At 39.9% G+C, this 15,658-nt stretch overlaps 1 protein-coding gene across 3 annotated transcripts in view; it reads left to right on the top strand.

Annotated features, from left to right (window-relative positions):
- PAOX (polyamine oxidase) overlaps positions 1-15,658 on the top strand; it is a 61,062-nt gene that overhangs the window by 31,293 nt on the left and 14,111 nt on the right. For all 3 annotated transcript variants that reach the window (XR_015056151.1, XM_085873535.1, XM_085873526.1), the window contains exons 4-5: positions 7,536-7,723; positions 14,792-15,047. Coding sequence is in view for 2 of the 3 variants with exons in the window: in XM_085873535.1 (XP_085729661.1) it covers positions 7,536-7,723; positions 14,792-15,047 (444 nt within the window). In the remaining variant the exon portion in view is untranslated. The remainder of the gene's footprint in view (positions 1-7,535; positions 7,724-14,791; positions 15,048-15,658) is intronic.

Below are 15,658 nucleotides of genomic sequence, written 5' to 3'. Positions count from 1 at the left end.
TGGATCTCAAAGAATACAGTTGATCCAAATTTTCTTTGGATCAAATCCTCAAAGAATCCAACATGATGGATCATGTTGGAGTGAGGGTTGTAAACACTTTACTTTCACATAAGTTGATTTAAATACATTTTAAAAATAGCGAAAACGGGTCACACTTGTGGATGTCACCAAGGCAACAGAGCAACAAAGGAATGACATCGACTAGTAAGTAGGCTGTTATGCATACACGCCAAAGACGAGTTTAACAAAATGATTACTTTTTTGAGATGCCTACAAATTGTACCAATGAACACTATTCTGTGATAAGTTGTGGTCAAAAAGTCAAAATTGATGATTTGAAAAGCTGTTTAAACCCCTTGTTGCCTGATACAGATCACACCATGCGATAAAGCATTCAAGAGCTGAAAGAAGTACTTATGGCAGTGGAAAAGGAAACTCTCTCTTAGTAGTTCCAGTAGTTATGTTTGGGAAGAAGTCCTGGAGAACAAACCAAAAATCCCAAAAATAGATTGGGCATTTGATTGGGTTGGAGCAGTTGGTGGGGCAGTCCACTAACAGCAGTGACAATATGGAAGTACAAATGGTAGAGAAGACCAAGTTGAAGACAAAATGTGACGACTACTTTACACAAATACAGACTCCTTGTCAAACAAACAGAATGCTCATCATTCCAAACTGCAAAAGAGCAGGTCCAGATTAGAAGTAAGGAATACCTTTAAAAATAAAAATAAAAATTATTCTTATTTTTATTTTTTAAAGCCAGTGTATAGTCAATGACTGGAATAAACTCCCCCAAGATGTAGTTGAGGCCGTAAGCATCACTGCATTCAAAAACAATCGGATAATTCCCGGTTTCAATTTACATTCCAGACCGCTAGTCCTTGGCGCATGCGCAGTTATGAGCTAACGTACAGACCAGAATATTACAGGACACAACCTACTGTCCCGTAAACTGATATGATGTCATTTGAAGATGAAGAAAAAAACTAACTTGCAAAAGAATAAGTAGAAATCATATTGGTAAGCAAAATGTTGAGTATTTTGGCACAATGTGACGGCAGAGTATGAATCGACTCCACAGCATCGAGGTTCACAGTTTGCCGAGAATGATGAGGGAGGCTGAAATTTGACAAAGTTTGGTGACCTGTCTATTTACTCTGCCCTTTCAGGTCATAAGTGTTCTTTCTTGTGAAGCTCCAGATATTTAAATCTCACTTGTCACTTCCTTCTACTTCTTTGTTCCTCTCATTTCCAGCTTGTGGAAATTCCTTCCATTCATTCACGCTCTTCCCCTCCAGGGCTTAAAGTTTGCGGTGCCTCCGAAGCAACTTCCTGAGCAAGAGTTCTCTGGGTGTTTTATCATTGCCTTCCCAGCAGTACTTAAAGGTCCCATGACACTCAAAAGTACTGAAATTGCATATATATATATATATATATATATATATATATATATATATATATATATATATATATATATATATATATATATATATATATAGGAGTTTTTCATCGTGATTTCTGATCTGACAATGTCTTTTCACAATACTCGTTCGGTAAAATGTAAAAAACAAAACTCTTCGGGAACGCCCCTAAAAATTCTGCTGAAATCTACTGAACAACGCGTAACCCACATGACGTCATCTCCAGAACAACAAAGGCTGCACGCAAGTTACTCGGGTTCGTGGTCTACGTGATTGTATTGGCTTCCTGTGTGTTTCCACATCTGATTGGTCGACTCAAACGCTTCGTTCATTTCTGCTTTAAAAAAAAATCAAACATTTGTTTTTGAATAATGGATGACATGGACTTTGATTTGTCTGGTAGCGACAGTGAGTGTGAGAGAAATGAAGGATTTTGGTCTGAATCGGATGGAGAATTGTCGGATAACGTAGTCATGGGAGGTGAAGTTCGGGCAGCTGGAAATGGAATACGGCCTTACCAGTTTGAGCCCGAGGCAGGACAAGCAGAGAAAACTGGCGATTAAATTCCCGGCGTTCATGATGATCGGGAGGACATCGAAGGAAGACTTGGCAATAACAACTGGTTAGACTAAATCCTATTCGTAATCCAATAATGTAAATTCTACTTGCATACTGCTCGATATCAGAAATATTTTAGTGAGGTAACATGACCAGCACAGCGCATGGGACATGTTGCTCCGCGGTGAATGAATCGCAAGCAAGGCCAGCCAATGTCATCGGCCGTATCTCTCCGCGCAGAAAACAAAGCAATCTCGCTGTCTGGATATGATGAAAACTTGTGTGCAGAACACACCTTGCGACACAATTGTCTCGAGTAGTCCGATAAATCTGACGTTCTGTTGCATTTTTATTTATTTTATTCCTACTGTCGTCATGTAGCGCCAGTAGAAAACAATGAAGAAAAGAGAATAATAAAAGAAAGCTACAGCACGTCAGATTTATCAGACTAGTCTAGACTCTGGAGTTGACAAGTAACTTGTATTAGCATGCATACAATGTATAAGTCAATGCATAAGAGTCCCGAGGCTATGAGGCCGTGTAATAGGACAGATAAATTTGTCTTTCATAGTTGTGCCAACATGTTTTTTCCTGTTCATTTATGACAGCATTTTGGATAAATGTTAATGAATAGCAAGCCAATGGAAGCAGTACCTTCACTCTAGAATAAACCCATGTATGTCGAGTGCAGCCATACCTGGCTTGCATGTATGTGGAATTGTACCTATCCCAGCAGGCTGGTTTCAACGAACAATTCAATAAGCTGCAAAATGTGGGTGCAGGTTTTTCACATTGTTTGATTTTAAAATTATCTCCTTGCGCCTTGAAATGATGCAATATTAATCTTTAGTATTTTACTTGTATGTCCTTGCAAGTTTCTTTTTTAATGGAAAGGTTCAACAGTCACATTTAATAATTTGTGGACGTGGTATAGCTTTTTCTTGTGCATACATGTATTGGATTTGTACACGACTACGGCAAGGTAGTAAAGGGATAAATAAATTCCTCGTGATTGTTGTGCATACACGGCTCAAAAGCAGAATTTCTTTTCCGCGAAACAATCACAGGAATTAAGACGATCAGTGAGAGAGCAAACACATGTGCACAATGCATTTGTACGTACTTTATACGGTGGGCGATGTCTTATCAATCCACTCTTAGCGAGTCGCGTTCTGGAGATGACGTCAACGGTCACGTGACCTGCGGTTCGCTGAACTCAACTTTTTTGAGGGGCGGGGCATAGCAAGTTGTGAAAAGCACTACAAATGTTCGAAATATTGGTCTAATTATCCCATTGTTGATTTTAAAAAAGAAACATGGGTGATTTCTTCACGATGGAAGGTCAAGTTAATATATAAATAACCAGAAACTTTTGAGTGTCATGGGACCTTTAAGGCAGGAACTTGTGAATTATTCATGGTGCCAGCAATAGCTCGCCTACTGTTTGCAAAGGGCACCATGGGATCTTTAACGTACACCAACTCACGTTGGCAGACAGAACACCCAGCTTAAAGGTGCACAGAATCGGATTTTTTTTTTCTGTGTGATGTAATTATATTGATTTTTAGGTAATAAAGAAAGAACTGAACATAGTTTTTAATTCTTCTAATTTTTTGAGGTGGTACAGTTCAAAAAAGCCAACCCAGTGGGTACTACCCTAAAAATTCCAGAAAACAGCCATGGTGATTACGTCATCTGTGTGACATAATCGAGGGAAAGATTGTCTCGGCACACAAAGGATAATGGCCACACACCTCGCTTCAGACTCGTCAGAAAGTGAATCTGATGAAAAATTTTCTGATCACGAATCCTCTGATTACGACGATTGTCAAAATCATGACGTAGGAAGTGCTGTCGTACCATACATGTATGAATGAAGCCGAGGTGGAAATTGGGGATGACATTGCTCGTGAAATACCTCATGTTCACAACAATCGGGATGACGTCGAAGAAAGACTCGTCAACAACTGTCAAACTAGCAATTTGTGGAGTTTAGTGATATTTTGATGGAACACTTCTCTGTCATTCTCGTAGTAACTAGAACGGCACTCGGTAGAGCGCATATCTCCATCAGGCTGAACAATTTGGTATCCCACTGATCGCTGTACTTAAATTCCATCATTGCTATTCCAAGCCAAAGACCCTTGATCTCATTTGTAAATAAAAACGATTGAACTTATAAAGGAACTATTACATCACTCCAAGAGATTTGTCCGTTGACATCATTACAGGGATTAGGACTGCTGCTTTTGTCTTATTGATGATGCACTGTACCACCTTTACATATTACAAATATAGTTCGTCATGACTGAAGAAAAAAACCACAGGATAAATTGCATCCTTAGTGGGATTAAGGCATGAAATAGAGGTAGGGGGGGTGCGGAGGGGAGTTTGTTTTTGAGCGTTACATAATATTATGGGGGGGGTGGGGCTGTCATATTTGGGCAAAAACGCTTTGCATAATTTTTGAATCGCCCCTTACAGGTTTCTGTGAAGTTGGTGATAGCGTGATGGGAGAGCTAAAAGCGTTAGTTACATGTTCTGCTGTTTCGACATGGGAATGCCTGTTTGCTCTTATGGGTGGGAGGAGGGTGAGCGTAAAGATGGGACAACTTTGGAGAGGGTGTGGGTGTGTTGGTTCTGGAATTTCGGGGGGGGAGGGGTGGGGACAATCAGAAGGGGAAGGGTGGTGTTTTTTTTTTTTATTTTTTTTTTATTTTTTTTTTGTGAAGAGATTGTGTGTGTGTGTGTGTGTGTGTGTTTGGTGGGTGTGACGCAATCACCAAACGGGTAATGTGCTAGTAAATTACAAGTGACCACTCAAAAGTAGAAGTCAGACAATAGTTATTGCAGTTTTTAACCTGTGGACCCTTTTGACTTGGTACATGTATCCTCATTAATCACGCACAGTCTTTCTCGAGCCCTTTAACGTTTGTGCCTACCGCGGCTGCATACCCGGCCCGCGTCAGCCCAGCAGCGCACGCGTCCACAAATAACAGGCATTACAATATGAAAGTTATTTGTTGTTGTCAAACTATGCACCATGGTCATGGAAATTAAACATAATTTGATAATTTTCTCCATTTCTGTAGATTTATCTGTCTGCTTGGCACATTGTGAAGCTTCACACATGTTACTATTAGCCCTACTTGTGGCTTCACCTGTACGTATGTCTGATACGTAGCGTAGAAAGTTACCGATTAATTAATAAAGTGATAGCGATCATGGCTGATGCTAAATAGAAATAAGAAAAGAAACGAATGCAACTCATCCCGAGTTTCTCACGCTTTTCCGCAGCTGTTCCGTCCTTTTTCTTCTCCATTAGATTAGAATTATCTCAAATACTCGTGGGGATTGCGTCTGCTTTTAATCGCTTCAATTTACTCATCCCGAACTCTGAATACAGGCCGGTGTCATGCGAATCGTCTTGCAAATGACCGGTCGTACTAAACACAGTCCGAGACTTTTATTTATAATTTTCAGCAGTTGGAACTGCTGTTGAGCTCAATTTTCTGTTTAAATTTCAACTCCATGGAACTTAAATGAATTGAATAAAGTTACCGCCTGGAGAAGTAGGTACCTTTATTTAATTATTTCATTTTCAGACTTCTCTGGGCGGTGCTCCCAACTTTATTTAATTTCTGTGGAATTGAGCTTAACAGCAATTCTGACTGCTTTAAAAAAAACATATATATATATATATATATATATATATATATATATATATATATATATATATATATATATATATATATATATATATATATATATATATATATATATATATATATATATATATATATATATATATATATCCGGGCGATGTTTAGTACAACCCCAAATGATGCTTGAAGCAGGTGGGCCAAGCCACTTTCCTCTGGTAAGTTTTACCTTGGCTGTCCATACTTTCCTTACAGCTGTATCTTGTGGGGAAGATGTACACGTACACACACACATACACACACGTACACACACGTACACACACACACACACACACACACACACACACACACACACACACACACACACACACACACACACACACACACACACACCATCTTTGGTTGTATTGCTACAAGACAGCAACAATACATCTACCTGGCATTCTGAGTACTTTTTCAAAGTTCAGGGCGTGTGCAAGCCACATGTAAACACAAGTCCCGCAGCAAACCATATCCTCGAGATGTGGCAGGTCACGTGATGTATGACAGGATCAAATGACGGGGTTTTTTTTGTTAATTTTTTTCCGGGGCAGGCCCAATCTTGCATAAAATAATACCAACAAAACATTAAAACCATCCTTCCAAGATATTTATTCAAGAAAAGAATAATGATGAAGTGTTAAGTGAAGCCACATCTATTCAATAAATGAAACATGATTTTCTGATTTTGTGGACCTTTAACGCCCATCCGAAGGAAGGCACACACATCGATGAATCGTCCTGCCAGTGAAACACCGGGATGATAGATTATAGCTGCGTTGGGATATTAACTTAGGCTAGATATCGTAGAGGCGATTGCATACCTCCAGGCCATTCTGCCAGTCTTTGACATACAAAGAAGCAAATATACAGGGGCACTGCATCATCACCATAGACATGCCTCAGTAAAAATGCAATCTGTATACCAAATTTGTAATATAATCCGTCAAATGGGAATTTTCAACAAGAAGAAGAAGAAGGTGTGGGGTAAAAAAAAAAAAAAAAAAAACCCCCCGCTGATATCTGCAGGTTTTGTTAAAAAATAGTTGTACATTTGAATTGACCTTTGAATGTGATGACACAATAGCCTAAACTAGAGGTTAGAGGTGTTCACACTCACTTGAGCTGTGTAGTCTGGATTTTAAATCTCGACCCAGCTTTGACCTCAAATCCTGTTGTTTCACAAGTAAGGCGAGTCATCAAAGTGTGTGCCGTCCCATGGATGGACATCACACTGGGTGTACCATCTGCCAGTATATTAGTTAGTTGAGGTTAAAAATCCCTCGGCGTCCTTTGCGAAGAATAGGTGAGCTACCACCAGCACCCTGTCCCAATTCCACATCCTTACTCTAACCTGTGCCCCCAACAAACATTCCTACCCACAGCCATGTGCCGCATCTGAAAAGTGACCTGAAAGTAAAGTTATGCACTGAAAGTTTAATAACAAAATTGGTTTAGGTTAAAGGAAGAGAACATGGTGAACTGCTGCTAACAGTAAGCATGCCCAACAAGGTGAGCAGCTGAAGTCATCTGCTGATGGTATTAATAAATGATTTTGAGTCATTATTTCCACTCTTATTTTCCATTTACTTTACAGTATCTCCTTGAAGTATATGATGACATGAAACCTTTCAAGACTTAAAAAAAAAACTACCTAGATATTGATTTCTGATGGAAGTGTATGGTGCGTGTGGTGTGTGTGCACACGGTGCTTGTAGGTTAAAATGCCATAACATCCAAACCAAGCTGTGGGTATTTTGCAACGAGAACTCGTATCAGAACTCCGGATCATTTCAATTGCTTGTCAGCCCAACAGCTTTTTGCAATTTGTCATGTTCTGCCATTCTCTACACAGAGGTTATTCCTCTCTGGTGGATTTGCTGTTAAAGCGGTTTCCTCGTGAGCGAGTGCTGCTTAACAAGCACGTGCAGTGCATTAATTGGGATGGCATGGAATGCAAAGATGGACAATCTCGGGTGCGCGTCACTTGCAAAGGAGGAGAATGCTTCTTTGCCGACCATGTCATTATAACGGTGCCACTCGGTGAGTCTGAGAACTGCATTTTTTTCTTTCTTTTTTTTTTGAACCACCTCGCCATTCTGATTTAGGAATGCTAAGATTGACTTTGGACAATGTGCACATTTCAAAAATATTAGCAAATACTACCTGTTGCTTCGCTGATGGCAATAATGAAAGACACATAATTGAATTGAATTTGAATTTTTTTTTTTCTTCCATAAAACACAACCATGTCAATCCATAAAAAGTGGAAATGGAAGAAAAGTATTTACAGAAAAAAAAAAACAAGAGAAAAAATAAAATAAAAGCATTACAATCCTTGATGTATTTCTTTGAAAGCTAAGATGAATTCCAAATCCCTGACAATGCACAAGGCCTCATTTTCCATTCAAAAAGTTTGACACTCTCGTTGCTCACATGGTAATCAAACTCTAACCTGAGTCCTTTAAAAATCGGGATGCCATCGTGACCATAACATTTATCAATTTTAATTTTCCTTGACTTGTAAATTGCATATTTTTCAATGGCAATCGAAGTTCAAGAGCACCAGATTTTTTTTTTTTCCGTAGGGGGTAAAAAATACCTGACCACAAGGCCACGTGTGTTGCTCCAGAGAAGGATGAGCCTTGTTTATCTCTTCATGAGTTTATGAATACCAGCCTTACTTACTAAATGAAAAATCCTCATCATTAGACTAGTAAGAGGGGAGCAACTTAATTTTGGGGAAAGATGGCCAAAAATCCTCCACATTTCCAGCCTGCCTGAATTTCCTTATGACCTATATATGTACAATTTCATGAAAGATTCAAACAGAACTTGTGCTCAAACTAATCGTGACCATCCCAGCAGACCTCCACGTCGTCCAAGATCCATGCCTTAGGTCACGCAATTTGCTTACTCGTCGAATGAATTTTGGATTAATATCTGACTAGATGAGGAAGGCATGGGGGGAAAGCAGTTATAGAAGCTAGGTTCTTGGAGGAACATATGGCAATTATCAGCCTCAAGGCCTACCTAAGCATCCAGAAAACTGATAATATTTTGGAAGTGACGAACCACTGATGCGATAACAGATCACCAAGAAAAGGTGCCGATCACAGTGCAATTCACCAGCTTGTTGGAGCAAAAAGTGTACAAAAGGGCATCAGGACAGCTCCTGTGTTCAGTTGCCTCTGCACAGGCTTTTTAAAATTATTAATATTATTATTATTATTTATATACCATGTTGTGGCTCGTATAAGAGCTAATGCATAGAACATATAACAAGGCAGGAGAGGGAAGCACAAAATAATGGGGAACAGAGACAATATGAGATCTGTGTAAGGGAGAGGAATGGGGTGGGGTACACGGGTACACAAGATGGTACCAAGGGGATGGTTTTTGCCCCTCCTAAGCGACTTAAGGGGATGGGTTTTGCTGGAGGCGAAAAGCTATAAGTCGATTAGAGACATCAATGACTCCATGACCTCCCCCTCCTTCCGAGGGTGGGACAGTATACTAGGCCAAAGCCAATGGAAGCCACTCCAAAATAAGTTTATCAAAACTCGTTGGCTGAAAAGTCATGACTTTGTGCCACAATGTTGCTGCTATCAGGTTATGTATCACAAGAGTGTGGCCTCCATAAGAAAGAGACCACAGTAGTCCTTCCTCAGCTCTCAACCGATGTGTAATTTGTTCCACCATTCCTTCCCAATTCTTCTTTTCCATTTCATGATTGCCGAGATAAACTCCAAGATATTTGACCCCGTCTTTTACATGCTAAATTATGTGAGGGTGATGTTGGTTATTAATGAAGGGTTACCTGAACTACACCAAAAGGCTTCACTTTTGCTCCAATTTACTTCACTGGAGGTGATTGCAGAGAACTTTTAAGCACTGCTGTACTGCAACAACATTGCTTGGCCCTTTAATTAAGATGCAAACATCAGTGCAAGCTATTGCTACAGATTTTGAACTACCTACATCCCCCATATCCTGTGGTATTCACTGCCTGAAAGATGCCAACAGTGGTTCAAGGACAATTGTGTATAAAAGTCCAGATGGGGGACAGCCATAGCCCCGTCAAAATGGAAAAGCGGAACATGAACTGTTTACTTTCACCATACAGAAAGTGTTCGCATATAAAGGTTTAACATACAAAATGTTAGTTTCACCAAAACACATCCCCTTAAGAACAGAAAAGTATCGATGATTATCACAATCAAAAGCTAATGTTTGATTAAGAAATAATAATAACCCAAAACAGGCACCAAAGTATTTATAACAGGAAATGTCTCACTGTACGCTGATGTCGTTCCATCACAATCCCACAACAAAAGTAAAATGTCAAAAGATGTCGTGATTGTAATCCCCATAAGAGTATTGTGGCATCTTTACTTGGTGTCATTCCAACCTTGCAGGGTTATTTTTTTGATATTTCATCCCTCTGTTTTTACATGAAAAAAATTCTTCTTTCTGCAATCTTTTTGCAAGTAATAAGCCTAATGTTTTATATATTTTGGTATGAATTAAATTCATCTGGTTTTTAAATGGTTTAATGCTTGTTTCAGTTGATTTGGGGGATAGTTTGGATATGTGTTGCTTTTGGAATAGTTCTGTTGAGTCTCCATTTCCCCCCTCACGATCCTGGGTTGTTTTGGTTGAGTCCACATTTACATTTGATTTATTTTCGTAATAAAACTATTTATGTTTTATATGTTTTTAAATTGTCGGTTGCATGCACTAGCTCGGAGACAAAGTAACTTCCTCACGTTGGAATCAGCATCATGGCTTCCACAGTTATTGAGGTTGGTCGGGCTACAGTTTTACATTGTTTTCAGAGGGGAACAAAAACGAGAAGTACAAATTGGCATTTTAGAAATCTCCCGATGTGGTACTTGAGTCTTGGTAGTTTAGAAAATGCTCAAGAATAAAAGTTATGGCTTTTAAATGCTTATGACTACTCTTGAGTTTCTGAGCATGTCATTGTGTACATATTTGAATGGGCAGCCATTTTTTTTCCCGTATCATCCCTCTATATGGAGTACTAGCGTACTCCATGATATCGATTCATGCTGAGCGAATAAAATGAGTCTGTGTGTGATGCGGAGAATTGGGCCGTAATCTCATGAAGTTCCATTTGCTCAATTAGGTGAATGAATGTGAGTCTGATGGCCAAGAGTCAACAAACTACCACCAGCATCCTGGCTAAATTCCAAATTCCTCAAGTTAAACCAGTTGAATGTTATGTTAAGGTGTTATTGTTAGTGAAGCACCCATTTCCACCATCCATTGTTTTGCATGTTTAGGGTTCGACTCGCTATTTGATTGTATTAAGATATTGTGCATTTTATTTTGCATTATAACGTTTTCAAAGAAGCAAAATGGGGCCTCTTTATCCTGGGCCAACCTGTACTTTCAACTGCTCAACAACACAGATTATTTGGATTCAATCACCACCAGTAGGCCAAGCATCGGCTCGCCTACATTTGAGTTTATTCATCTGCATAAATTATATGTGAACTCATTGAAAACGACGTTTGAGATTGAGGGTTGTTCAAGTCGTCACACACTGTTTATTCTTGCCGACAACATTTAAATGTTTATCCAGCACTAGTTCGTCATTGTGACGTACTGATCAGATCAGTCATAAAACTCCAAAATATCACTTTAAACACTTTAGTTCTTCCGCATGGCCACTCCTCCCATATTCACAAGTCCATCGCAACAACAGTTTTTGATTTAAGCAATAAATTGGATGCATAACAGCACCATTCAACACTGGATTATCGATACATCGATGTCTATCTGCAGTATCGATTGTAACATTGTGGAATTGTCACATTGGGCAATCTTATCGACCTTTATCGACCTGTTTGTCGATGAAACTATTTTTTGGGAGGCTTGCTATTGATGAACACACAACCACACCAGCCCATGAGTTTCAACTCTTGTGGTGTTCAGTATTTTATTTTCTATCATTTTTTTTGCATCATACTAAAATATTATGTTTGTGGGGTAGATGGAGGAATTTCGAAGTAAAGATGGGATTGTATAGAGTAGCATGGCCCGTGGATGTGCAAGACATTTTGATGTAACTTAAGTAGGGAAACTTAACTTAAGTGTTTCGTGTCACCACATGGGGGGTGGTGCTGTTTTAAATTGTGTCGGGTCGAAGGCTAATTTCTCCCAGTATGTGATTGCCCCTTGTGACCTTTTCCTATGTTTTTGCATTTACAAGACCGGCGATTTAAAAAGTAATCGCGTCCTTAGAACAAAACAACCGAGCCAGACATTTCCAAGCAGGCGAAAACCCCAACTCCAGGAATGACAACGAGCGAGACCATGCCCTTAGGGTGGATGATAGATAGGGAGTGACGTTAGAGGAAAGAGGAGGATTGAGTCCGGATCGGCAATCGAGAGAAATGGGAGTGTGAAGCAGGTCCTGGGAGGTACGCGCTTGTGGATGGAGGGGGGGGGTCTCGTTTTTCTGGCTTCCCCTTGACATGGTGAAGAAGGATGCACAATTCTCATGTTAATTCTGAGGCCGATTTGCCTGCATGATTTATTCTCTCCCCTTGTCTGTATGGGGGCACCTCAAAGAGGAATTTAGGTTATTTCCTGTTTTGTTATTATCCTGTATTCATTTATTTCCATTATAAACATTTGATTCCTGTTTATTAAACCCCTATTTATTAACTTTGCTTGTGTTGTCTATTTGTGGTGGTTTCGAGGATAAACCCATGTGCCCCCATCTGCAACATGTCCTTGCCGCCCTCCATCCCGCACGCGCCATTAATCTCCGAGGAACACGGCTATTTGCCTCCAAGGGAGAACTGTTTGGCTATCCGTCCAGGTCGGGGGGACACGACAATATGCATTTTGGTGTCTGTGTGTATTTTTGATTTGTTACTTATCTTACTTGGTAGTTATTATTTTTGATTTGTTATACATTTGGTTGTTATCGAATCTCAACCACACTTGATAGGAGGACTAAGGGTCATCTGATTGAGGAAGTGGCAACTTCATCTGTCCCTCTCCCCAAGGCGTTTTTCCTCCTTGGACAAATGCTGTGTTAACATGTATAAATAGCTTATCATGGCATTTTGTGGGGCACCCCTTCCAGAAGTAAAAAAAAAAAATCATAAACCACAAACATGTATGATTACCTTTTTAAACAGTCGCTACTACAGTTCAATGTAAAACTGAAAGGGAGGAAACCTGACGTCCTTGAGGTATTCTATGCTTCCTGCATCCCCCACAGGCTAATGGACACGAGCCTCGATCTACTGTAATCCAAATACCCCAGAGAGGATTATAACATAACGCTTCCTTCTGCTCCCATAGGGAGTTGGTGTACTCGTAATAAAAATTGCAACAATGCCTCTGTGCTCACCTGGTAGAACCAGGGAACCACTGGTAGGCGTGGATAACCCACAAAATATGTAAATTGGGCGATTGTTTGAACAAACTTGTGAAAGCACTGTGCAGTGGTGATTCCAACCAAGTTGCATCTAAATCGGGTGAATACTTTTTGAAAAGTCAAAAGTAGTGATCCCGGAATCGTAATGACCATTGACCCTTAAATTGACCGACTTGATATGCAATTTTTTTTCTGGGATTTGCATAGCATCAGGAGGCCTTTGTCCTTAGAAGTTCCCCAAAGTTCGGTGAAAATAGGATTACAATATCGGGTTTAGCATCATGGGTGATGAAGGTTGTGGTCATGTTTCATCGAAATTGTGTGTAGTTTCGGAGAAGAAGATCCGAGTGTTTACATACCGACTCTATGACTGATCGATGGACACCGCACAATGCTAATGCGTCACCTGAACAAATTTATTCCAGGTGAGCTAAAATTGGAAGAAATGAGGAATTTTGATGCACTCCTTTAAAATCCCTAATTGCAGAAAAGAATGAAATATTAATCTTTTTATTTTTATTTATTTATTCCCATTGTTTTAAGTAGATTGAAGGTTTTTCTATATTGGGGAAAACCATTTGATTCCAAAAATTGGTTTAAAGCCAGGTAAAGTGGATTCGTGATGTGGAGATCGATAAGCTGACATGGCTTAGAAGCATAGGACGCGCATGCATCATCTACAAGGATCCATCCTAGAGAAATGTCTTTGAGACGTGCAAGACCCTTGCATCGCGAACTTTGTGCTTCTCTTATTTGGCACATCCATGCATAGAGGGATTTATGATTATAAACATTTGTCGCAACATGTTGCATGATGACGAATGAAGAACTAGCAAAATGTTTTCACAAATAATTTTGATAACGACTCTTTTCTATTGTATTTTAAAAAGCCACAACCATTGAGGAAATTGTGACTGAGGCGTTGATGCTCGAGTTACCCTGCGCTTGCGAAGTGAAAAACAGGGTTAAGTGATCGGTTGCGTAAATGTGCCATATGTACGTACCTACGTGTGTGCATTTTAAAAATTCATTTTCTCAGCAACTGTTGGTCTAATTGACACACAATTTTGACCATAAGTGTGCCTCCTGGAGGAATATATAAATTATGACGTCATAGATGTGCTCCAGGCACCATCTTAAAAAAAAAAAAAAACTGAAAAACTTTCCACCTCTATATCTGAAACCACTCCATGGAAAAACTGGAAACATGGCTCATTGTCAAGTACTCCCCATGCGAAATAAGAGATGTCATTGGTGCCTTCATTATGCCGTCATAATTCGACAAGTGCCATGCTTGATCCGGTCAGTATGAAAAAAAAATTATCTTCAATTGTTGAAACCGCTAACCTATCAATGCAAAATGTTAACCAATTTATCAACTTCCCATAGGAAATATAGTTTGATAAAAGTGACATCGGTCACTGGTGTGGCACCATATTGGATCAATTTTTTTTTAAGTGTTGCTTTGTAGCAAATCCTTCTCAAGACTGCACAGGGCAAGTATTCTTTGAATACCATCTAGTTTTAAGTATTTTATTTTGTCATTTCTCTTTTTAAAGTTTTAACAGGGCTGAAAGTTGGCATGTCTTGAGAAATGCAACGATATACAGTACTTTGTTACCTTGCAAGAAAGTTGATCAAAATAAACCGTTTTTTGGGGGGGGGGGACATTTTCAATCCTCAAATTCAAGGTTACTTGAAAAACCACCATTCAACAATGTTCGAGCCATCATTACCAATGCCTAAAGTGAAGGCTTTGGAGAACCTGGGCTTTGGAACAGTCAACAAGATCTTCCTCGAGTTTTCCGAGCCATTTTGGAAAGCTGGCCTGGAGTACGTGCGATTGGTCTGGGAGGATGAGTCACCCCTGAAAGTGAGACAGCAGCAGTTTCCACCCGAGTGGGAACGGAAAATCCAAGGATTGCAAGTGCTGCAGCCACCCGAGAGGTGAGATTAAGACTGGGAAGAACAAGATTGATGTTTCCTCATCTTCAGGGACAGGTTCTAAAGTTGATGTTGCTTTCCACTTTTGTTCATTTCTTTAAAAATACAAACATTTTTGATGCATATACCATGTTTATGGAACACACAAAGGATGTGGATATAGGGGTTGATCATGCCTGGTGTTGGCTTAATGATTCGGGTGGTGGGCTTGGGATCCTCGGATTCTGAGTTCAAAATCCCACTCGGCTGTTGAGTTAATACTAGGTGGGGTTGACTTGGCCTGTCATCCTTCTGAGGTCGGCAAAATGAGTGCCAGCTTGCTGGTATACTGTGTCAGAGTGGTGACCCGTCCAGGATTGTGTCCAATAGTCAAGGAGACTGCATAGGCAGCACCAATGCTCTGCACAGAGTATGGTCCCAATGGATGGAGGGGTTGATCCACTGATGAACAAGTAGTAGACTTGGAATTGATGGATGAGACTGGTGAGCACAGAGTGTTGTCATGAATGTTAGAAAACCTCTTCCATCAGAAACCCAACTCAAATCAGACAACTCTGGCAAGATAGCTCAGATATAGTATAGGTGTTGCAATCACTACCTTGATATGCAGATAA

Source organism: Eptatretus burgeri, chromosome 1 (genome assembly GCF_056783735.1).
Source record: "Eptatretus burgeri isolate ZD-2024b chromosome 1, Ebu_testis_v1, whole genome shotgun sequence".
Classification (NCBI taxonomy): domain Eukaryota; kingdom Metazoa; phylum Chordata; class Myxini; order Myxiniformes; family Myxinidae; genus Eptatretus; species Eptatretus burgeri.
Note: the sequence above shows the minus strand (reverse complement) of the source record. Positions and strands in the feature narration are given on the sequence as shown.